This window comes from Vanessa tameamea, chromosome 8, assembly GCF_037043105.1.
Source record: "Vanessa tameamea isolate UH-Manoa-2023 chromosome 8, ilVanTame1 primary haplotype, whole genome shotgun sequence".
In the NCBI taxonomy this organism is placed as follows: Eukaryota; Metazoa; Arthropoda; class Insecta; order Lepidoptera; family Nymphalidae; genus Vanessa; species Vanessa tameamea.
This window is the reverse complement of record NC_087316.1, coordinates 5078992-5104216: the sequence shown is the minus strand read 5'-3', so window position 1 is coordinate 5104216 and position 25225 is coordinate 5078992. Positions and strand designations below refer to the sequence as shown.

Genomic DNA, 25225 nt, shown 5'->3' with positions numbered 1-25225 from the left:
AAAATGTATATGAACCCATGCAGTAAACCAAATAAAAAAAAAAAAATGATAATCTTCAGGATACATGCTAGTTATTTGTTATTTTGGAAACATGATGTAATTAATTTGGTACGATAGAAAAAAATCACAAAGTTACCTCTAAAAAATCTTTTAACAAATAATAACTGTACTTATATACATTCAATAATTCTGGTTTTTTGTCAGATTATTCTACAAGCAATATACTACTATACCCCTGTGTCACTTTTTTAGTAAAATCAATAGATTTTTTTAAAATCAGATATTCCTATTTTCGAACAAAATGCGTACGCATGTGTGCCTAAACGCCGTGTACACTGTACAGACTACAGACATTGCCGGCCGAGGCCTAATGCTATATAGACGAGTCGATCTTTTCGCCGCATCATTACGTTACGAGATATTTTTTTGTAATTTTAATTGTAAATTCATTGTTTCATGACTGTTTTCTTATAATAAATATTATTCTTTCTTGTAAATAAATATATTAAGTTAAAATAGTGTAGTAGTAATTAGGCATTTATTTTTTATTATATTATTTGTTATAAATTTTAATTGTATAAATATGGTAAATAAAGTGAAACGCGTGAGGAAAACTAAAAAAACGTTTATATAAATTGAGCACCGAACATGCATATAAAGGGTAAGAGTATTTTATTAGTTAACATTTTTTTTTTTATAAATTTTGAATATTAAAAACATCTATTAGAAAAAATGTGCAATCAGTTCGCATAGAATCGGATTTTTCGAGCTATTCTTTAAATATTACGATAGAGTATTTGGTCAAAGTAAGAAAAACATCAATTGAGAGTGACTACATTCGATCCCCATGAACTCGAAGCAATATGATATTTTTCATTAAAAGTACTATGGGGCATATTTAGATACATATTTTTTAAATACATACTTTTATAATTAATAAAAATATAATTACTAACATATATTTATTTTTTTACAGAATAAAGAAAGTCGAAAACACACACACGGAAGCTATTCATATTGCGTAAGAGTTTAATTTTAACCATTTTGTTTATAATAGGAATTACAGTTATGTATGAACTAATTTTAATAATAAAAAAAAAAGTAACAAAAAAAATGTAATTGGTGTGAACCAGAGAACTAGAATATTTAGAAGTGTCATTTGTACGTAATTCAAAAATTTTAATTTTTTTGTAACGTCCGCCATATTGGCTTGAATATGGCAGCAATTCATGAATCATGCATTGCTGCCATTTACTTTATCACATAACGTATATATGATAAAGTAAATACCTACCTTAGGAATAAGATTGTTTTTTAGCCCAACAATCCTCGAGAAAATTGTTTAAATAAACATTGGCTGAACCTACGAGAAGCTGTCTTCTCTGAAACCAAGGCGGTATACCTTGTACCAATAAAATTTATTTATATATATAGAGTAGTTACTGAGTTACTTTGGTGTGAAATATTAAGACATTTTTTAATTGTACCAAAATAGTAAAATTATAGAGTTAAAAAAAATAGAGCTGATCTTTATATTTAAATACTTTTTGTTACAAGACAATTTATTATATTTCTTTTTAATGCGTGATTTAATGTTTTGCGTGATAACTATTAAACAGTTTCGTATAGGTATTATACGGTACCACACAGTTTACACGCAATTGCAACCTCCTACCAAGCAGTCAGGTTAGTTAGACAAGCTTTACACAACAACGCGCCAGTTGCCCTGCGCCCGCGCAGAACGTACCGCGATCGTCGCGGTCTATTGCTTTTCGTAGAAAAATTGTGATTCGGTAAGCTATTTTAAAATTTTATTCAGGCTTATACAACGTATAATCGTTAAATCATAATCAAATCAAAAATAAGAAAGATAATGAAACAAGAAAATACAAAAATAGAATCAGTTTATGGAAAATATTATGATTGTCTCGACATTATTCAATCTAATTCATTTTAAAATATATATGGACCTAATTTATCTATCGAGTTATAATGATATGTTTTCTTGAGAAATTATTTTTGTGTTTTAATAATTTTTTGTTGTTCAAAATAAGTTTACATACGTTGAATAGAAATATAAGTTAATAGTTTTATACTTTTGTATAAGTAGATTAGTACATGCTTTTTGGCGTTATTATACGTAAATTATGTGTAATACAAATTGTTATATAATTATTTTAGTAATATTGCGTTAACTTACATCGCTAATAAAGTATTATTATATAATAAGTAATTATAAATACTGCTAAAGCTAAAAATAAAGTAAAGTCATAATTAATGTAATAATTAAAATATTTATTTTATATTAACTTTCAAATATTAATTTGAAATAAAATTTAAAATTTACACGGACTACCCCTTTTATCTATTTTCTACGTAACTTTTTAATTTTGTTTATTTATTTTTATACTGTATATTTTTAATCCTCTTAATAAAATGTTATTATTTAGCTTTGATGTGATTTTTTAATAAAAGGTATGGTATATTGATTACGAATAATAATAACCGGCTACATTACGTAATACAAACACTCCCAAATGCTAACTATGCTATACTATACTATACAATTTGATAATATAATATTAATGGCTGGTATAGGTTAGACCAGGTAGATGGCACTGTTATCGTAAAGAAAATAAAATATCGTGTATTTCATCTGAATTCGTACAGGACATCGAGACGGGAAGCTAGTAAGTTATATATATATATATATATATATATATATATACATGATTTTGAACACTATGTCTTTCCATTAAGGTTCTTTTTTCATTTATGATATTTATTCATACAAAATTTATATCTTGGTATCCTATAGTCTAGAAAGCGTTCAAAATACCTCTGTTCCTAAATTAAAATAATCGTTAAAGAATTTTTAAATGCAAAAAGTTTTTATGTACCATTAGTGATGTCATATATGTTAGCAACCTAATGTTGGGAATTAAACGATCGGATTCTGTTTGTGTGTTATATTGAAAATTGTAAGCAATTCCAAAATCAACCATTAAACCTACGAAATTTCTTTCACTTGTTCTTCTCAGTTCAGAATATTATATTCATTGAGCCGGTGGTATTATTTAATTTGATACTAAATAAGATTGTGTATAATGCTTCTATATTGTAGTGTTTGTATTATTAACAATATATATTTAGTACTGTGCCTTATTATTCTTGCTATTAGCCTTTATTAATAATATAATCTGACGTTTAATATATTTTGAATTCAAATCATTCATTTCGTTGATAACAAAAATACTCGATTACCTTACTTTTCCCGTCTTTAACAATTCTCGGTACTTTGTTTTCTTACCATCTATTTAAATTTTAAACACAAATGTCTTTGTCAACAACAATATTTCTGCTTTTTGTGTTAAACATTGATATAATTTATCCTTACTTAAACTTAGTAAATAAAAAATTCAGCTAAAGCAAGACAAGGCAATCTGTGAACCATGAACAAAGACTTCAAAATTAACTTATAAGGTATTGCAAATATTTAAAGATTAAAATAAAGTTATTAGTTTAAGTGTGTCAGGAAAATTTATGAAGTCAGTTGTATTTATTATTAAAAATATTTTTATTTTTGAACTCATAGTGCCTCATAGTCCTCGTGTTTATGTTTCGTAATTTAGATAAAAATGCATCGCATATCTTGGGATCGCAAGCTTGCTGTTCGGTTAATAGGTTTGGCCGTGAAAGTGTAACAGAGTTATTTTCGCAGTTGTAATCTAAAAATAGTGTGTGAAAATTCTGTATTTTTTCCCTTATTCTTAAAGTGGGTTATTTTTATGTATGTGTGTTAACCTCCGACCCGATCGATTAAAGAAATACTATTAAATAAAAAATAGTATAACAATTGGTTTTCGATTGGCGAAGCATTTCGGAATATAAGTGCAATAAAACAAGGCTGAATAAATAATTTCCTGCCTTATGAAATGGGTTAAAACATCAAGAATATTAATAAAGTTTTACAATGGCTGACTGACAGCGTATATCCACAATCAGAGGGTCTAAAAGGATACAATTTTCCACAGGAATTTCTTAAGGAACGTAGGTAAGCATTTAGAAATGATTTTACAATATTGATCTCCTAAGGGGGCTAAATGAGGGATGAAAGTTTGTATGAGAATTCGTTCTTTCTCATTCTAGAACGATTATTCTGTTATCAAAGCACATTTTATAGCTTTTTTAAAAATTCAGCACCTAAGACGGTAAAAACTTTGTTTGGAAGTTCGCCATTCACACTCAATGTTTGATATATGGAAATTAAATATGGAGTTTTTAGGATTCTAATTATTAGAAAAAGACAGCCACCATAATGTTTTTGAAAATTGAGCGCTTATGAATCTTAATTTGAGGATGAAAGATTGTGTTGAAGTTCTTCATTTTTTAATGAAAATCTATATGTCTATCGGTGTTTAGGCATATGTGAGTAAAAGATAGTTGTTACATTGTTTTAGGAAATTCATCGCCTAAGAGAGTGAAATGGGAGATGAAAGTATATGCAATTAATAAATCCAATACTCCAGGAAATTCGGTCCATTTTTGAATAAGGTATTATCCCTTAACGGCTTAATAATTGTTTGTTTGTTTAAAATAAATTATTCTATTTTTTAACATAGCAACCCTAATTACCCTATCACATTCTTGACATTCATAGTATTTCGGTAGTATATTGACGTAATATTTGTTATATATACAAACATCCGGTTCCATGTAGGTTTACTTTCTTTTTATAAAAACTCGTTTATAACACTTAACAAATCTCAGACAAACTTTAATTATTGAAAAATATTAAAAAGAATTACGATTTTTAACGAGAAGCCTATTAAAGAATCGACCGAATTCATTTTTTAAACTAATTGAAACAAAATACTCTCATAAAGTTGTATATATATACATACTTATATGTAGGTATATGCTACATATGCTTAAGGGATTTTTTTGTCAAATGTATATATATATTACGTAACGGCAATTGATCCAATTTTGTTTTTTTTTTAAGTTACACTACATCCACGGGCTCACAGTTGTCTGTGCCTTTTTAACTTTTTAGTTTTAGTTAGGTGTGGCCGTTTACAATTTTTTCACATTTACTAAACATATGCCGATAATAGCTGGATTTGGAGCTCGTCATCGTTCTTGAAAGACGCGACTCACACTGACTGATTTTTTTTCTTTTTTAATTTGATATATTTTATTTTCATTAGGACAACCAACAGTAGATACAATATCACATCCAAAATAAAAAATTACATTTCAAAATTATCAAGGCAAAAGTTCTACTACTTACAGGTCGGTAGTCTCACCATGCATTACCATATTACACAATGTAATTATTCAAAATATGAATTAAACATAAGCATAATAATTAAAAATAAGAAATACAATACATTTTTTAAACTATTATATAATAAATAATAAATAATAAGATAAACCATATGATTAGAATTGGGCACAAATAAAAATCTTTATTTTTCGATTGAATTGAAAATTAAGAATATGAATTATACATAATATATATCTAGATATAGAGTTGTTGATTATGATTAAAGTTTATAAGGGCAAAGAGAATAAATTACATGTAGTCCATACAGACAACGTACACCATGTACAGGATGGATGTGACGTAGGATATGACTATAGGACGACATAAACAGAAGAGATAAACACATTACGCTTACCCCAAGCAAATGAATATGAATGATGACGTTGATGACGTCATATTTTTGTCATAGAAGATAATTAATGAATACTCTTAAAATGTTAGAAAAATAAAAATAAGAATGATTGACATACAATGGTATTTACAAAGGCGTTAAGGTCTTAGGTTATTCGTCGTTGGTACTCCGCGCTGTTATTATGTTATATTAACATTTACGATCCACCTTTTTTATGCTGATGGTACTATGTAAACTGCAAATGTCAAAAACTATTTATTGTACAAAGTTTCCAACCAATTATATAATTGGCTTATGAACGCACGACATAAACAAAAATATATACATTTATTATATTATTAAATTTCCTCTTTATTTATATATAGTCTATACATATCTAGACGACCTCCGTGGTCGAGTAGTGTGTACACCGGTTTTCATGGGTACGCCACTCCGAGGTCCCGGGTACGATTCCCGGCCGGGTCGATGTAGAAAAAGTTCATTAGTTTTCTATGTTTTCTTGGGTCTGGGTGTTTGTGGTACCGTCGTTACATCTGATTTCCATAACACAAGTGCTTTAGCTACTTACATTGGGATCGGAGTAATGTATGTGATGTTGTCCAATATTTATTATTTATTTATTATTTATATATTATATTAAGTATATAGAGTTATGTCGGCTACGTTCGACATTTGAATTATGATTGCATCTAAAAATAATATTGTTTATTTTATTTATTTTTTATTATTTATAAAACGATAAAATTAGAAACGAGTTCTTGTAGAGTGCGCTATTAATAAATCTGTAAGCCTTTACATTATACATTTAGAAACACTAAATTACGAACTAAGTTTTTTTTTTAATATTGGTACTTGTAATTCTATTCTTAGAAAATCTTCGAGTATTTCAGTAATTAAAAATTTATGAATTTGTTAGTAATTCAGTTTGAGAACTGATTTAGTCTTAGCTTTTGAACCATTTTTGATTGAATTAGGCATGTAACGATGGGGCCGATGCGTAGGCTGCCTATAAACACACAAACAAACACTTAAAAATACTAGAATAAAAACATAACAAAAAAATGAAACTTGAAAATGCACTCCTACGTTAATAAATATATAAAATAAAAACGATAACATCAACAACAATACGAAAGAACATCAACTAATACAAATTATAAGGAGAAAATACCTACGATATAGAATAAAAGTTTATATAAAAACTTATAATTTATATAACGTAGGGATTCGTAATGTAGTTGAAAAGTCGGTACAGCATAATCGAAATGATCTCAATAATATATTCAGTAGATTATCGATATTTAAACGACAAGACAGAACATCAACTAAAGCATAATGTATCTGTTACTTATAATATAAATAAACAATAATTTATCACGCGATAATGTTAACAGTGTAACAAAGGGATGAAAAGATAATTAGTGAACAATCCCTCGTCACGTAAACAAATATAATATAAGTTATTTCTCGTCGTCAAATATATACAATTCAAGTAAGATGTACAAGCGACAATAAATTGATGTTGTTTCACTGCGCTTAGATCCGATAGATTTACGTAACCATACCAGAATGACCTTATTTAAGAGAAAACCGCCTTACCACATATACTTGTAAGAAGCGGTTCCACTCACACGGAATACATTCTATCAGACTCGCTGAAAGAGTATCTTTTTAGATGTTCAATAAATAGTAGATACACACATACAGAAAAAAGTACAGAGTTAATTTCGCAATTATAACATTAGTATAGTTTACGAACACTAAAACAGCGATCTTACTCATACTTATTATAAACAAAATCTCTTTAGGTATATCGTTTATCGTTACTAATTCACGCTTGACCGACTACAAGAATCGATTACGTCATATTATATGATACTCTATTTATTTATTATTTTAATCAAATAAATATAAAGAATGTTATTTTCTATGCATACTGTAGACTCACAAAACTAAAATGTTCGAAAAAGTTTTATTACAAAGTCATAAATAAGGAATACAAGTCATTTCATGGTTTCAATGTCACGGCTCTTTGGAATAACCGTTGGTTAATTGTTATATTCGTAAACCTTCGTCGTTTGCGGTAAAACTAAATTACACTCAAGATCGTAAGTACGAGTTTGCATCAGATGTTACGAAATACATCATAACATTCATTTGCGCCGCGTTCACACACAATACAGTGAGTAATTTAATTTCGTGGTGACTATTATTTACACGAGTTGCAAGATATGATATTAAATAAATTAAATCTTTGTCTCACTCCAAGTCTCTGACCAATGACCTTGGTTATCTAAAATGTTACACTGCGTTTTATTAATTTTACGAAACTCCGGTTGGATCATTTATCGATCAGGGAAAAGGAATTTTTAATTATGACTTGTATGCATTTCTTTATCATTCATTATATATTTCAACATAAAGAGATGGAAATTTGTAATCAATATCTTGTGTTTTGCACTCCCTTATAGTCAGTAACGTAGCTATGTGGGCAAGAGCTCCGGTGCATAGAAAAATAATCGGCCCCTCACCCCCTCTTTCCACCCCATCTTTACCTTATATTGTCCTTAAAAATTATAGATAGAAAAAAAAAGGAGTTTTCAGGAGTTGGCGAGTTGGCTGACGCGCTCTTTTCAAAGCTTAGGTTAGAGGGCCCCCTAGGCTCCGGGGCCCTGGTGTACTGCACCACCTGGCCCTACAATAGCTACGTCACTGAAATTTTAATATTTACACACTTTAGATATAATACCGTGAAAAGGTTTGTTGATGGTAGTCCTAACACTAGTTTTATTGCTGTTTATAGGTAACACAATGGCGTCAGAAGTGAACGAGTGGTACAGAGGCAGAAAAGTGCTCGTTACTGGTGCCTCGGGGCTAATGGGGAAGGTTCTAATTGAGAAACTTCTATACAGCGTGCCTGATATTGGCTGCGTTTACGCACTCGTGCGCAGCAAACGCGGGAAGACGCCTGAATCGCGAATTGAGGATATGTGGAAATTACCTGTATGTACAACAAACTGTATTTGTAAATCTAAACCACATTTCGTATCGATGCAATATTGTATTTGTACTTATAAATAATTATTACTTGGTGGTAGGGCTTTGTGCAAGCCAGTCTGGTACCTACGTAACACCCACTCATCAGATATTCTATCGCCAAACAATAGTACTCAGTATTGTCGTATTCCGGTTTGAAGGGTGAGTGAGCCAGTGTAACTACAGGCATAAAGGACATAACATCTTAGTTCCCAAGGTTGGTGGCGCATTGGCGGTGTAAAGGGCGATGGTGACCACTTACCATCAGGTGGCCCATATGCTCGTGCGCCAACCTATACCACAAAAAAAAAAGATCATTAACAAACTTTGCTAAAATTTCTTATTTTAGATGAAAAGAGAGACAAGCTTTGAATTTTAATCTATTATTGTATATATGTAATTTTATATATTTGTTACAAGTTAGTTAGTCATTAAAAGACACATAAATCAGATGTCTATTCCACCTCTAATTAATCGTGAAAATAAAAATAAAATGATTTCAATAAATTTTGTTTGTAATGATGATTGTCATATTCATTGTCTAAAGTTTCACTTTTCTCATATTTCAGCTATTCTCAAGAATAAGGGAAGAAAAACCGCACGTCATGAAGAAACTCGTGCCGGTTACCGGGGACATCCTCTATGACAACCTTGGCGTCGAAAAGGATCAGCTAGAGAAAATATACGACGAGGTATTTGAATTTAATTAATTGGCAATATTAAATTTAGACAGCAGTATAAATATACAAATGCTTTATTTTTTTTAAATACTAACCGATTATGCTTTGTACAAATTATTGGTATTAATTTCTTTTCATGATTATTTTGAGTAGCAATAGCACAGATGTGGCGACAAATTGATAGAAAAAATATACAATACAGCTTGTTACCCTGCTAGCCACTTAAAATTGCCAAATAATTTCTTACAAGCTTGATAGAGTTAGTAAAAATCACAAGTATGAGAAAAGTATGTTGATATTTCGACAAAAACAAATTAAACTTTATGACCGATGGTTATAATCAAATTAGAAGTAATTAGTAACTTGGAAATATCATAAAACGAATGCATTATTTACTAAGTTTTAAATCCGAGTTCTCATGATTTGCGGATCAGACAACACGATGCCCCTTCGCTGTCAGTTATAGTATGTGAATTAGTCCATCAGAAGGCAATTAATCTTAACTGCTATCAGGCACAGGATGAAGTTGTTACCTTTTTTATGATATTCGGGTAGGCATATGACTTTACTTCACCTGATGGTAGTGGTAGTCGCATGAACTGCACTAGTCGATCTCGCCATGCCATGCAAGAAGCCTGTTCACGCCAGAGGGGAACACGTATGCTGGTAGAGAAAGAGAAAGGTAGAGAAATAGTTTTATTAACAAATCATGGACTCATTAAAGTCGGTGCAAGTGATAAAAGTGAAACTGAACACAAACGTTTAATTTTTAAAAACGTTCCATTTTGAAACATCCGAAGTGAAAAGAGTTCGACCTTGATGTTTAACTCTCACAATTGCTACTGATAATAATAAGAGTTTTAGAGTTACTAACAAAGAGAAAGCGTTTTGCGTCCAACGGTTAAACTAAAGCGTATAAATCTTTACATGGTCCATGTCAGAATGAAGTGAAACCACGTTGATGTAATATACTTATTAGAATATGTGATTTACGTAATACATCTCTGGTAATATTTGCATATACTTTATAATTCAGAACAAGAATTTTTACTTGTGTTTTGAAATTGCGTCCTTAATGACATTTTAAATGTCTGCGTGACGCTCCATGAGAAAAATATATATGCTAATTTATTCTGCTCGTCTATGTTGTTTATCAAGATGTATCAAAAGTATTTTAAATAATTTGGAAATAATTAAATTTATTTGTTATTAATTTTAACATTAAGAATTATCGATTTATTAATAACTAGCTGTTACCCGCGGCTTTGCCCGCGTAGAATATGAATATATTCATATTCTAACTTAAAATATTACATTAATGTAAAACCTCTTTCTATACCACATTGGTGTGTATTTCAGCCCTTAGGGTAGAATACCCAGAAACGCTTAAATACGGATCAATTCATTTTTAATCAGTATCCCAAAAATAAAGTTTCATGTTTCTAACTTAAAATATTACGGACTTCCATACAAACTTACCACCCCTATTTCACCCCTTTAGGGGTAGAATTTCCAAAATTCCCTCCTTAGTTGGTGTCATTATATGTTAGTTTATAAGTGTACAACCAAAAATGTAAGTTTTAAGCTTCTAGTTCTAAAAATTCTAAAAATGACAATACTTTTAACAACTTACAACCTTTCATCCCCCTTTTCAACCCTTTACAGCAGCCTGTGTCCTTTCTCAGGCTCTAGACTATTTGTGTACCAAATTTCATTTAAATCGGTCCAGTGGTTTTGGCGTGAAAGCGAGACAGACAGACAGACAGAGTTACTTTCGCATTTATAATATTAATATGGATTTATTTGATATTGGAAAATATCTAACGGCGACTAAATTATTCTTAAACCAAATATATAAACTCATGAGCATATCATAAGGACAATACATTAAATATAAGTATTCAATTATTATTTGTTTCTTCAGGTGTCGGTGTTGTTCCACTTCGCTGCCAGTCTTCGGCTAGAGGCTCCTTTAAAGGAGGGCCTTGAAATGAATACCAAGGGAACGCTTCGAGTTTTGGACGTGGCTAAGAAAATAAAGAACCTTTTAGCCTTTGTACACCTGTCAACAGCTTTCTGCTACCCTGATTACGAGAGAATGGCTGAAAAGGTATTTTTTAATACTATCTAAAATCTTCAAATGCCACCTGAATTCTATCAAAATTGGTATAAATATTTGGTATATAAACAATAATTTAAAAGCTTAATTTGTTTACCAGCTCCTTTGTCTTTATTTGTAAAATTCCCTTTTTTTTTAATATTCCTTATAGATTCCATTTACATTAAATATAATTTATAATAGGAAGACAAACAGGCAATAATTCCATTCAATAGTAAGCGATAATTTAGCCATAGACATTAGAATTTTACATTATATTTATAACAACATCCGTCCACCATCATTTTCTATCAAACATAGGATATAAGATGTTGTAATCGGTAAACTGGTTTATTCTTTTAGTTCCTATAGCTAGTTATGAGGTGGGCTTGTATAATACCTTACCATAATAGCAGCCAATTGGAATTAAACTAGCTATTAACGAATTCAGGTTCACGATCCACCAGCGAATCCTCACGACGTATTACGAGCTGCGAGTTGGTTGTCAGACGATCAGCTTAATCTTCTAGCACCATCTATGATGCAGAAGCATCCGAACTCGTACACTTACTCCAAACGCCTAGCTGAAGCACTCGTCAAGGAGAGCTATCCTCAAATACCAGCCGTTGTAGTTCGCCCAAGCATCGGTTAGTTTAAATACTATTTCTAAAATCTATACTTCTAAATGAAGTTGACTTAAAAAAAAATTACAGTGCCATAAAGCAATTATATTTAATTTGATTGAATTTTAGTGACACCATCATACAAAGAACCGACTCCTGGTTGGGTAGATAACCTTAACGGGCCAATAGGATTGATGATCGGAGCCGGTAAAGGGGTTATTAGAACAATGCATTGCTACGGGCATTACCACGCGGAGGTCATCCCTGTAGACATCGCTATTAATAGTATTATACTCATCCCTTACTACATTAATACGAAAATTGAAAGGTAAATAAATATAGAAATATTTTATCAGTAATCAGTTTGTTTGTCAATGTTAATGTTTAAGATAAGATTTAAAAAATACTTAAAATAAATACACGACTACAAAAAACAATATTACATTTGAGAGCGTACTTATTAATTTTTTTTATAAACATTAAACGCTTAGCAGGTAAAATAAGCCTGTCACTTGACTGCTAAGTCGAGCACAGTAATTTTAACGTTTAAATTTATTTTTAGAAACTTTTTGATTTTTTGACTATTATAAGAAAAATACATTTTATGCGAAATTAATAATTATACTATAAGATTAAGGTTATGTATCTTTATATATATTATTATGACCTTGCTACAATCAAAGAAATATTTTCTTTAGCGACATAGTTTACAGTTTTACATCATGAAGCATTGATACCATTACGTTTCAATAAACTTTTCTCAAAGATAAGATGCATAGTTTAAACTACTTTATTATAATTCCTTTACACCACATTAAATCGAATCAAATATTTTACAGACCGGCCGAAATCCCCGTCTTTAATCTTACATCAGGAGATGATAGAGACACTACGTGGAAGGAGGTCCTGGATGTCGGGAAGGCAACTGTCCGTAAATTTCCATTCGAAGGGCCGCTTTGGTATCCAAATGGAAACATAAGGCATAGTAAATTAATCCACGAATTGTGCGTTTTCTTCTACCACATCATTCCAGCCTATCTCATAGATTTCTTGATGCTTATATTCGGGCAAAAAAGATTGTAAGTACTTTTGCAGATCGCATTTATTCCAAGTTTTTTTTTCCTCCACTTCCGACAGAGATATCGTCTTTTAAAACTGAATTATCACTTAATGTTCATCACTACGCTTGAAAGCATAAAAGCGTCTCTTCACTCATTTGGGAAGTCATTGGTAGAACGGTTGCAACTTCTTCTAAGAACTGCCGTTCTTACTTCCTAAAACAAAATATACTCCGATATAAATTTACATTTAAAGACAAACACAAAGTATTCTATAAGAATAATTAAAAATTTTTTTATATAAATCTGAGCTCTGTGTTGTTGAACTTATTCTACATCAATGAAAATCCCAAGGTAAGTGTTGATATAAATAAACATGCACGCAAATTATTTTTCAGCATGGTTCGCATACAAAATCGTATATCCGTCGGTCTGGAGGTGCTTCAGTACTTTACGACCCGTGAATGGTGGTTCGACACACAGAACTTTAAGGCTCTGGCGACTAAACTGAACCAAACCGACTTCGCAACTTTCCCTATGGACTTAGCGATCATCGAAGTTGGACCGTATATAGAGAGTTGTATGATAGGCGGTAAACTGTACTGTTTGAAGGAAAAGTTAGAAAATCTACCGAAAGCAAGGCTACAAAATAATATGTAAGTATAGCATATTAAATATATCATAGTGAATATCATCCATGGAAGTTATCTATCTCTCGAACTTTGAAGGCAAACATTAAGTCTCTTAAAAATATATATATAGTCTTAAATTTCATGAAATAATTTCGATTTGTGTGATGATATTATATACAATATTGTCGAACATTTTAACGTCGCCAGTGAAATGTTACTTTAATATATTTTAGAATAACTGATTTTCAGTTAAAATAATTAAATAGGAGTCAATATCATATTTATATAAATTATGATGGAGGTTTTATATCTTTAAAGTAAGAAGCTGATTGTTAAATTTTATTTTTGATCATTTAATTGTTTGTTGTCTCATACGTTTATTCCTAATCAAGTTAATTTGTTTATATTTCAAATCATATCAAATTATCGTCCTTTATTCAAATTTCCACCGGTTAGGAAATAAACCTGAGCCGAATCAGCGATAAAATCAACGTGTTAATAATTATCTATCTCGTTATTTCTAAAGATCTGTGACTTAATACCAAGGAGTTATTCAACCGTGTTATACCCAGAATGTTCTTATAACTGGGACATAATGGGGAAATCCGAAACCTTAGAAGACACATAAAAACTGTTTTAGAAAACACTTAAGCGTTCATCAAAAAAGCCCTTATTAACAAAAAAAAAAAACAATTTGGTATCATCGTCTTAAATGGTTAAACAGCTTCTCTGTATCTACTATGGTTTCGGATTTCCCTATACCGTCCCAGATAAAAAAAATCACCGTATAATTAAGTAATATTGTTTATTCCAGATTATTCCTCTTGGACCTATTCGTCTCTGCGTTCTTCTACCTATTTCTTCTTTACTGGCTCGTTCATATATTTGAACCATTACGTGCGATACTGAGTTATGGAGGCTCGTTTGTTAGATACCTACCATTGGTAGGAAACGCTGTATTTAGAGATGCGTAAAAACAATATATTTCAGTGCAGGGTTCTCCAAAATATTTAGCGTAAGGACTGGACTGTGATCCATTTAGTCCTAAGAACATAGACCCGACAAAATTATGACATCAATACTGTTCAGCTTTTTACCGCGCGACTTATTTTGATATTTATCAAATATATTGTATATCCCTGTTTTATATAATTTTACGTAACGAGAAGATGTTACTCTAATTAATTGTAAATATATTTACCAAATGCATTGCAGTAATAATTTTAAGTGAATAGATTTATGTTTTAAATCTAATATATCAATATTGCTAGCTTTCGTACTTATTAATAAACGTTCTGTAGCGAACAAGGCATGACGCGACGATTTCTCATTCTGTCATTAGTGACTTGACAGTCGAAAGAAGAAGACAGAAAATTGTGTAACTATATAACCACTGCACGACGTTTACTAATGGCATATTAATATTAATTGCTGGTATTAGTTTGCTCAAAAATAGAATAATGAATAGATCAAATATATCTAGTATCAATTGTTTAAATTATATCAATTAGAACGAGAATTATGAATTATATATTCGTAACTAGTTCAACATGAGTACTCAAACATACGTGTTTTGATAAAATCAGAGTAAAGGGTCATCATAAGTCAATAGCAAATGATATGGAAGACCTTTAAGACTATAATACTCGGATCAACAATTGTGTCTTTTAATCAAAATATACTTATTTCTTCGTCTCCAGTGGGAGTTAAAAATATTTTGACGGTTTTTATTTTCAGCCAGATTTTTTGTTCATAAATTATTACTAGTATATTTTGTCGCTACCAAATGACCACAGATAATAAAAATAAATCTACAATATTATTCTAATATTGTAAAATTAATACATTAATGCAAATAAATTAACTACGATTCATAATATTACTATGTTTATAATTTTATGATCTGTTTATGTAATGACACAACCATATATTACCATTAAATAAAGCAATATATATATTTACATTGTATACATACTAAACATAATTATAAATATATTTGCAAATGGGAATGATAAAGTACTGATAAAATACGAAAATGGCAAAGGATTAAAAATAAAATGTATAAAATATTTCGTTTTATTTCGTCGTGAATGTATATTATATTATAACTAATACATAACGCAGTATAATACAAATTATCCTAAGAAATCTGCTATTCTTATTAACTATATGGCAAGGCAAACAATTGTTTAAATTTTACGTTTTCAAACTATCGGATACGATATTTTTAAACGGTGTTTGTATATCGATTATTATATAAATTGTACCATGTACATACTTTATACTTGCCTAATATAAATACTGCTGTATATAAACCCAATCGTAGAGTATTTAAGTTAATCGAACGATAATATCTTGGAGTAGACAGTTCAAAATTACAATGATACGTATGAAAGCACATTTCTAAATTTAGAAACCGTTATAGCTTTGAATAATGTAATACAGGGATTATAAATGCTTTCTCTTGAATTAAAAATTTGCCTTTAAATACATTTACCTACTTTACTTAAAAATATAAAAATGACAGTTGTGTTAAGTTGTTCTGTTCACCTTTATAATCAAACTATGAATACAATCTATTAAAATGATTGATGGATTTCGATCATTTTCTCAAACTGTCGATTTTGCCTTAATTTAAAGCGAAACTTTGGTAAGCAAGGTGATTGTAACCATTCTATCTTAATATATTTACGAACTATACACTAACCTCTAGGCAGAATAAAAGCATCCTATTGTCACAATGTTATGATTAAGAAAAATATGAATGATCGTAAATATTGTATGCCATGAGAACAGAAAATGTTCTAGAAATTTCATCGAGAACTAATCTAGAAATCATGTTATGAGCCTTAACATGCATTTTCTATTAAATAATCTGTTCTTAGCCACTAGTCGAAGCCAATTAAATATCACATACCACAAAAATATGTAATATATAAAAATTTACAACATGACCTAAATCTATTATCAAATTTAAATGCTTTAACTTTTAAATTATAATATAAAATATATAGTCGTCTCCTTACTTTTAAGAACACTAGATTTGATATGACAATAGAAAGTTTGACATTTGAATTGTCACAAACATTAACCTTTACACGTCAAGACATTACAATACGCATGTGTGTATCGTGTCGTGTCGTATAAGCGACTCAAAACCCACATTTATATTTTGATTAAATTATTTTTGTGGTTGAATTTAATTAACTTTATAATGAAATCATGCGTTAGAATATTCATTTACATTCCGTCATGCGGTTTTGCCGTGAACACGTCACCAAACCTTAGGACGTAGCTGTTACGTAGTAAGTCTATCTCGTGTTCGCAGATAAAGAATAAACTTTGATCGCAACAGATGTCATTGAGGTGTCCATTATAAAACATCGAGCCACACTTTTCCTCTCCTTTCCCATCTGGCTGGCCGCCTCCCCAGTTAGTATAGCCGCTGTCCGGTAAAGGCATATCTGAAAAATAAGTAAATATTATATAGATAACTTGGACGTATTCTTTATTTATATATGAATATGAATATACAGGTACGTCACAAATTATCTTACTCGTATTATTATCCTAATAACGTGATATTTAAATTAAAAAATCAGAAATTTACATAAAATTTTATTACCGCAACAAATTGAATAGTCATTTTGAACTGACTTAAAAAAATATATGGTTCTTCATTCGTTTGTATATAATATATATTTTATATCTTTGTCTGAGTGATAAATTTAATTGATATCGGACATTATTAAGCTTTTATTTGAACGGTACATTTTGGATAATATTAGAAGTCGGTATAAAAAAAAAGTGCAAATACTTTTAACACATGATCTATATATATGAATATTTAAATATTGCTGTGTAGTTATTTACTGTGTATAAATGAACGCACCAACCATCCACCCTATCTACAATTTATAGGTACATATCCTAAGCCGAAGGTTGAGAAGAAATCGGTAAAAGGCGATAAGAAATTAGATCTCTTCTGTAACAATAGACCAACGGCAAAGACCGGTCAGAAAGTGATATGCGTCATTGACCTTAATACTTGTAATATATAAAGAACAAATTAAAATATCGTATCACAGTAAGTCGGTATTCAAGAATTTGCAAGTGAGATACGAAAAGAGTTGTCACGGAATAGCACTAATGGATATTTCTGACATAATATTAACATTATTAATAACGTACAAGGAAGAGTATATGAAATATTAATAACGATTCCTTTGATTTTACGGTCTCATATCATAAAATAATAATTGAATTTCCAGGCTCAGCTTAAAGTAGTTTAAACGGAAAATCCAGTAACGGGGTCTACGTTGCGAAATTATATAAATTCATGCAAAAACCCAATCATTAGACATTAAAGTATTCCTTCCATAAAGTCTTATAGGGTTTTTGTAACAAACATAGTTTTTCTTAAATAACGAAAATACACCGGATATGAAACAGTAAGAGCTATTTCTGTCGCAATTTTTCATATCTATCGAAACGTAAAAAGTTTCGTATTGGTACTGACAAAAACTGGTAGAAAGATGATTAGGAAAAAGAAGATATTCCTTATTGTTACAATATATCTTAAAATAAAATATTATTGTATCAGACATTTTTAATTTCTGGTATGATAGTAAACATATGAAATCTTCTAATTCACTTGAAAGTCACTAAATAATTATTAATTATAAGCTTCTGATAGCTTTCAGTAATGAAAGTAAATTGCAATAGAGTTTTGCTAAATGCATACGTATGACAGTGGAAAAGTGTAAAACACATGGGCAACTCACACTCATAGACCAACCTATGGGTTTACCGCTTGAGCAAACGCTACACATCTTTCTTTTCATTTTTCCAAGACATGGTCATGTAAACACTAGCCAACATTTTTATTGATCAACTATAACCAATACAGTATTAAGAGAACACTCATTTTATATGCGTCGACGACATTTCGTAAAGTTAACATTAATATGCTTTATAAAAGATATTCTCGTATGAGCTTATCTGTATAGGTTGTATAGTAACTGTTATTATTATTAGGATGTTAAAATTTTCTATAAATAAATGATAAAATTATGTCTGCGGGAATTGTTATACGATTAAATAACATGTCCCAGGAAATAAAATTAATTACCTAACGTTATATTTACGTCTTGTTTTTGTACCATGTTTGTCATTGTTCAGGATGTTTTTAGGTATATTAATATCACTTGGACATTTGTAATATTATTTATATAATTTTGAACAGAAATTAATGACTGTTAATATATACATTACGGTTATAATTTTTAATTAATTATTGATTGATACTGTGAAATGTTAATCATGGAAGTCAATGCAAAAAAGTAGTAAGTATATAAAATATAGTACGTAGGTATCGATAAGAAATAAATAAAATCAACAAAGTCCAATACCAGTGATATTATGGCACTGCATCTTTGAGCTATATTACTCAATTCAAAAATAACCAAATCGTTTCATAAACAAAAACATACACTCATACATGTAAACAAGATACGATGACGAATTTGGAACCTTGAATTTTTTAAATCAATTACAAAATAATCCATACCAATAAGTCGAAAACCAGAGATATTGAATCAAGAATCATCTTAACTCAGTTTCGCGGACAAGTTACATCATAATACTGATTGATATCACATCGTTTTACATATATTTTAATCAAACATAATTTTTTTTTACAAATGATAAACGTTTAATTATATTTATGTTTTGATTTATTAAACAAAAATAATACATAGAAAACGTATGTATTGTTTCAAAAATTATCTTTAGTAATAAATAATTATTGTAATATAATTATACGAAGTTTTATACGAAGGAGCTAAGTTAATTACTATAAACCTTTTTTATTTCCTTCAGCTTTAGACGCAATTAAGATGTACAAGGAACTTTATTTGAGGGGCGAAAATCGCTAATTTGTTATTATTACGACTCACAAACGTTATAATTTAAAACATTTCAAACGGATTCAAGTAATAAAAAGCAATGTGATTCATTGAGTTTCAAGAAATATCTTGCACACATAGGAAACAAGTGTCGATAGTTTGGAATGTCCTGTCTAAGTGTAATTACAATATAACTTTAATAGAAAAATAAAATCTATGTGGATTGCGTGTTATTTTCTTGGTGTGATTCTAATAAAAATTCTAAAAACTAATGAACTCAATCGTCTTCACTATGACGTCAACAATATATAACATATGCATATCAGCTTTATCAACACGTAGTAGACATAAAAAAAAACCGGGTTAGTGCGATTCGGACTCGTGCACTGAGGGTTCCGTACCAGAAATATAGTCAAACTGACTCTGATGTAAAAACTTATTTACGGTTACGGATTTTATCCTATACTTGTGCTACAATATTTTGCTGTTTGCCAAATTTCATGATTATAAGTAAACGGCATTATAGGTTATAATATATATACATACATAATAGGTTAAACCCAATAGGTTGTCCCCTATGCGATTGTACTGGAATGCAACATAAAAGGTCATATCTTTTGATTGCGTAGACATAGAGGTTTGATGTTTCACAGCGGACCGCAGATCTCAATATTTGGCATTAATTTCAATAAAGACAGCAAGATAGACGGTCGACGGAGAAATCTTACTTACTTAACGGTTCCTTTTTTCCTTTAGAGGTACAGAACCTTAAAAATACTAGTTTTATTACGACGAGTACATCGTCTCAATATAATATGTACATCTTTAACCAACTCTAACCAAGGTTGCGATTTGATATCCTAAATGATTGTTAAGAATTCATCCTCCATATAAAATGCAGTAGACCGATTTGTTTCTGCATAGTTTTTGTAACGTTAAGTTATAATATTAATTATTTCGTGTGGGTTTTTTAACTTACTAAGCTGTACACGGTTTTTTATAGCCTTAATTGTTTATTAAAAATGTATTTCTTATTTTACGAAATAAATATATTTAATAATGCTACTGCATGGGCGTTCATTTTTAGGTAGGGCGGGTAGGTGGACTGGCAAATGAGTCATAGAATTATATTCTACCGCTAAACAGCAACAAGTGGGCGTGTGTAGTAAATATAAGAGGACTTGCACAGCCCTTCCACCACAGTTTTTTTATATCTAACTGCGTGCCTCAAGCTTGAGGCTATATTAACATATTAGTCAAAAGTTATTTTTACATTAAATAGTGAGTTAAGGCGCATGTATTAAATTCACATGGTTGTTGTTATTATTAATCAGAGCCGGACCGTAAGTTAAGGGGGCCATGGGCTAACACGACTTAGGGGCCCACCAAAGATATATCTAAACGTAGACTTGAATTAAATTAATTGAATTTTTTTATGAATAAACCGCTGGCGTGTCGCTAGTTAAAAATATCTTAGCATATAAAGTAGAAATAGCAGTAAGTACTTACTTTTGATAATAGTTTGCCATCTGTTCCTTTTAAATTGAAATCCTAGATGTACTGCGCCTCTTACATAATTCCCTTCTACGTTGTCTTTTGGGGCTTTTTTCGTCATGGCGACTAGATGGTCCGCTTCGTCTTGAGAGTTGATAACGGCTAAATATGACTGTTCCGTGTTACAGACTGTGAAGGCATCCGTCCAATTCATCGGTGTCAAATGGAATTTATAGCATCTACCGAGTTTCTTAACGTATTCGTAACCTAAAAATGTAGCGATTTTATAATAATATTTCACATTATACTATACTTTTTGAAAGTAGAGCTGTCTGAAGTAGAATTTTATAAAAAATATATATAAGTATTTAATGATAAATAATTCATCTTTATTATTGAAAGTACAGATTTGTGCTTATGATTCATGAAACATGTACTGTTATCCTGGTATGGTGTTATTACAGTGTACATTTCTATATAATTGGTACAACAAAACAAAATGAGCTATAATTCAAAGTCAATCATTCATCAGATTACATATAACAATTATTTGATATTCAAAAAGTAGTGATGTTTGAAATATCGATAATCATAAATATGAATTAAACGAATGTTATCTATCATGACCAAACTCAAGAGATAATAACAGCACACGATATAGAATACATGTATATTCAATAAATAAAAAAATCACAGATGTCTGTCTGTCTTTTTTGTATATTATCTATTATTTTGATTTTTTTTTTTATCTACTTGCATATTTTAAATTCTATCAGAATCTAAGATTTAGTTTAGATTACTTCACAGAGGAACCCACGAGATTGCTCTCTACATTACATTACGTTAGCAACCTATAAATTTCCCACTGCTGGGCTAAGGCCTCCTCTCCCTTTGAGGAGAAGGTTTGAAGCATATTCCGCCACGCTGCTCCAATGCGGGTTGGTGGAATACACATGTGACAGAATTTAGTTGAAATTAGACACATGCAGGTTTCCTCACGATGATTTCGTGAGTGCGATGGAAACATATCCGAGACGGTTTTTAAAAAGATTAATTTCTTACCTTGATCAGGAATATCACAGTAAACGTTCCATTCAAGAGTGCTCAACGATTTCTTGCAAATGAACGGATACTTTTTATCGCATTGGTCGTCATTGAGTGTACCGTCTCTACGTAAGATCACGCAACCTTCGACGCCCCCCGCGTCATTGGGTTCTCCGGGGCCCCACCTGTCATACACGTCAGTTATTGGTACACCTGAAACACTGGTTTGGTCAATGCTTGTTATGTTTACAACAATTATATACAGGGTTATTGGTAATTCGGCGTATTCCCGTTAGGAGGTAATAGGGGTGACTATTTGCGATAATTTTAACCCCCATATGCATTATGCAAAAGTTAACCATTTTTGAGTTATCACGTTTTTTAGATTTTTTCAAAATAAGTCAAAAATGCAACTTAAAAAAATATTTAAAAAAAAGTATCAAATAAATCTATTTTTTTTTTTTTGATTTGTAAAAACGATTAAACACTGGTTATTTGTCAATATAAAAATAGTAATTATCCGTCCAAATTTAAAAATGCGAGACGGAAATAAGATATTACTTCAATGTTTTTTTGACGTTTTTTCCACAAAAATGCCTTAAAAACTAAAAAAATCGTTATGAAACTTGTCCAGCAGATTATTTTAAAAACATAACCGTTTTCTTAGCTTTCCAAAAATGTATAACAACTAGGATCTTATTTCAAAGCAATCGAAATCAAATTACCACAAAGGACGCTGGTGGAAATTCGTATTCGAACATGATCGGATTCGGACTAAAGGTCGTCCTGTAAAATTCCCACAAAATTAATTAAAAACAATACTCAATGTAAAGAAAACTAAAATACAAATTAAAAATAAAATTTAGGCTTAGAAACATTTCAATAGATCAGTTATAAGTAAGACATTTTGTTAACTTTTGCATAATGCATATGGGGGTTAAAATTATCGCAATTAGTTACCCCTATTACCTCCTAACGGGAATACGTCGAATTACCAATTACCCTGTATATGATAATTATAAATATTAAATGTGATGTACATTTAAAAATTAAAAATAAATGTAAAAATGCATAATGCTTTATTTTGTTAATTTCGTTGTAAATTGACAAGTTTTTTAAATATTAAATGAGAACAGGCCAGTCGTCAGGGACTAAACAAAATATATAACGGTGATGTTTTTTTTTAATTTCTATTTAGCTTTAACTAAATCTTTCCATTTATATTTTTATATCTTTGCACATATTTAATTATTCAAATACTTAGTTGTTGCACGTCCTTTGTGTACAATATATAATTCTAATACGAAGAATAATAAAATTTATACAACGATATTGAGTATTATTTTAAAATTCAATTACTCATCACGACTTTGGCTTACAGATAATAATAAAAGATGTAAACAAACATTCAATCTTTATAAAGTCAAGTGATTTATCTGCCTGAAAGTAGCTTGTCTACTAGCTATTGGTACAATTAGTCTTGAAAATTCCATAAAATAATGTTTCTTTTTCCAAATTAAAATTAATGTTACTTAGAAGAATCAATATTTTGTGACAAATACATTACACCTAAAGCTATAATTTAGTTTGCATTTTGTTTTAAATATATAAATTATTGTTAAGACTTAGTTTAAAAAGATATGTTCTTTGACTTTTACAAATAATTTTATTTCGAACTAAGTTGACGTAATAAACTACGTATATCTCGAAAGTATGTAACATTTAAACATAATACAATATAATTTTATAAATAGACAAGAAATATTATACATACAAAGGTACATAACTATTCAATGACTAATATATACGTTGAAAATTTACGAATTGTATATTACAAGCCCGAGGAAATACCATAAGAAAAAACACATTTCTTAAAAAAGTAAATTATATTCTTATGAATAAAGGTAATGTGTCTAAAAAGGAATAAAATTATATTATTATTAAGAATATACCCGAAGAATGAATGTAAATAAAATTATCTTTCAGATACTTGTTTTATAATTACTTAAGAAATTTTACGTTACAATATGTTTTTCATTTATCGAAAATAGCTTACCTACCGACTACAGGAGCACTGAGGGCAAGCTTCAAATCAATCACAAGGCAATGTCATACAGACTTTAGGGAAACTAGATTCCTTCTACATAATGCTATATATGTATTTCAAAACAATTTAATAGTTGATATCTATTGATTTTTTACCACATCGCTTGGGACTAATCAGTAACGTTTGAACGATTATATCATATTAACTTATAACCGTAACTAATTAATAGTTTATGTTGTAACTATTGAGTATTAATAAGTCATAAGACTTATATCAAAATCACAATATACTTTATTCAAGCACTTTTGAGTTGTCATTTAAGAAACTATATTAAGTGAAGCTACCACCGGTTCTGCATGCAGATTCTACCGAGAAGAACCGGCAAGAAAGTCAGTAGTTACTCATTTATCACATAGATATATCAAAGTAGCTATGTTTAATTTGTCATCCTAGCTAAGCAATTGAAAAGGTAGGCATATCAACGATGGTATTTAGGGAATAAGGGAAAAGTTACGCGGTTGGAGTCGCGGGTAACAGCTTTATAACAATGAACATATTACCACTTGAACACTTGGTCTTTTCGCGAGGCCTATTAATACATATATTATGAAGAAAAGGGATATTATGTCAAATTTTAAAACATAATCGACTTAGGTTTACCTACGTTCTTTTAAACGTGTTTAAATTAATATACTAAGTTTCAAAGTTCATATTAAGATCTTAAGTTGTTTCATAACGACGCATTTACGACTAACCGAGGAGAGCTGGACATAGAACTGTTTAGAGTGATAATGTAAACAGTTTTATGTAGGATTATATGTAATAAATTAATTTTGATATTTATAAATCCAATTTCGGTACGGAAAATCGCTAACAATGCATAATACTTGATATATACAAGAATAATACTTCATATCAATATTGTA

The 25225-nt window shown here is 30.1% G+C and overlaps 2 protein-coding genes across 6 annotated transcripts in view; one reads left to right on the top strand and one right to left on the bottom strand.

The window, feature by feature from the left end:
* The first annotated feature begins 1667 nt into the window (after positions 1–1667).
* LOC113399905 (putative fatty acyl-CoA reductase CG5065) lies at positions 1668–15878 on the top strand. 3 transcript variants are annotated; one of them, XM_064215624.1, is made up of 9 exons: positions 1668–1686; positions 8485–8684; positions 9287–9409; positions 11322–11507; positions 11947–12142; positions 12248–12446; positions 12958–13197; positions 13575–13832; positions 14605–15878. In XM_064215624.1, the coding sequence occupies exons 2-9, from the start codon at positions 8493–8495 to the stop codon at positions 14780–14782; spliced, it is 1572 nt and encodes a 523-aa protein (XP_064071694.1). In that variant the 5' UTR covers positions 1668–1686; positions 8485–8492; the 3' UTR covers positions 14783–15878. The 3 variants fall into 3 exon arrangements, with proteins under 3 accessions (XP_064071694.1, XP_026494960.2, XP_064071693.1); XM_026639175.2 differs by having other exon boundaries at positions 1676–1793; positions 14623–15878; XM_064215623.1 differs by having other exon boundaries at positions 1676–1793.
* LOC113399906 (secretory phospholipase A2 receptor-like) overlaps positions 13106–25225 on the bottom strand; it is a 311961-nt gene continuing 299841 nt past the window's right edge. For 2 of the 3 annotated variants that reach the window (XM_064215625.1, XM_026639178.2), the window contains exons 3-5: positions 22271–22465; positions 21224–21475; positions 16918–17272 (exon numbers count right to left, since the gene is read on the bottom strand). In XM_064215625.1, the coding sequence (XP_064071695.1) occupies positions 17049–17272; positions 21224–21475; positions 22271–22465 (671 nt within the window). In that variant the 3' untranslated portion in view covers positions 16918–17048. Of the gene's footprint in view, positions 13393–16917; positions 17273–21223; positions 21476–22270; positions 22466–25225 lie in introns of those variants that run through there. The other variant, XM_026639179.2, reaches the window with a different exon arrangement.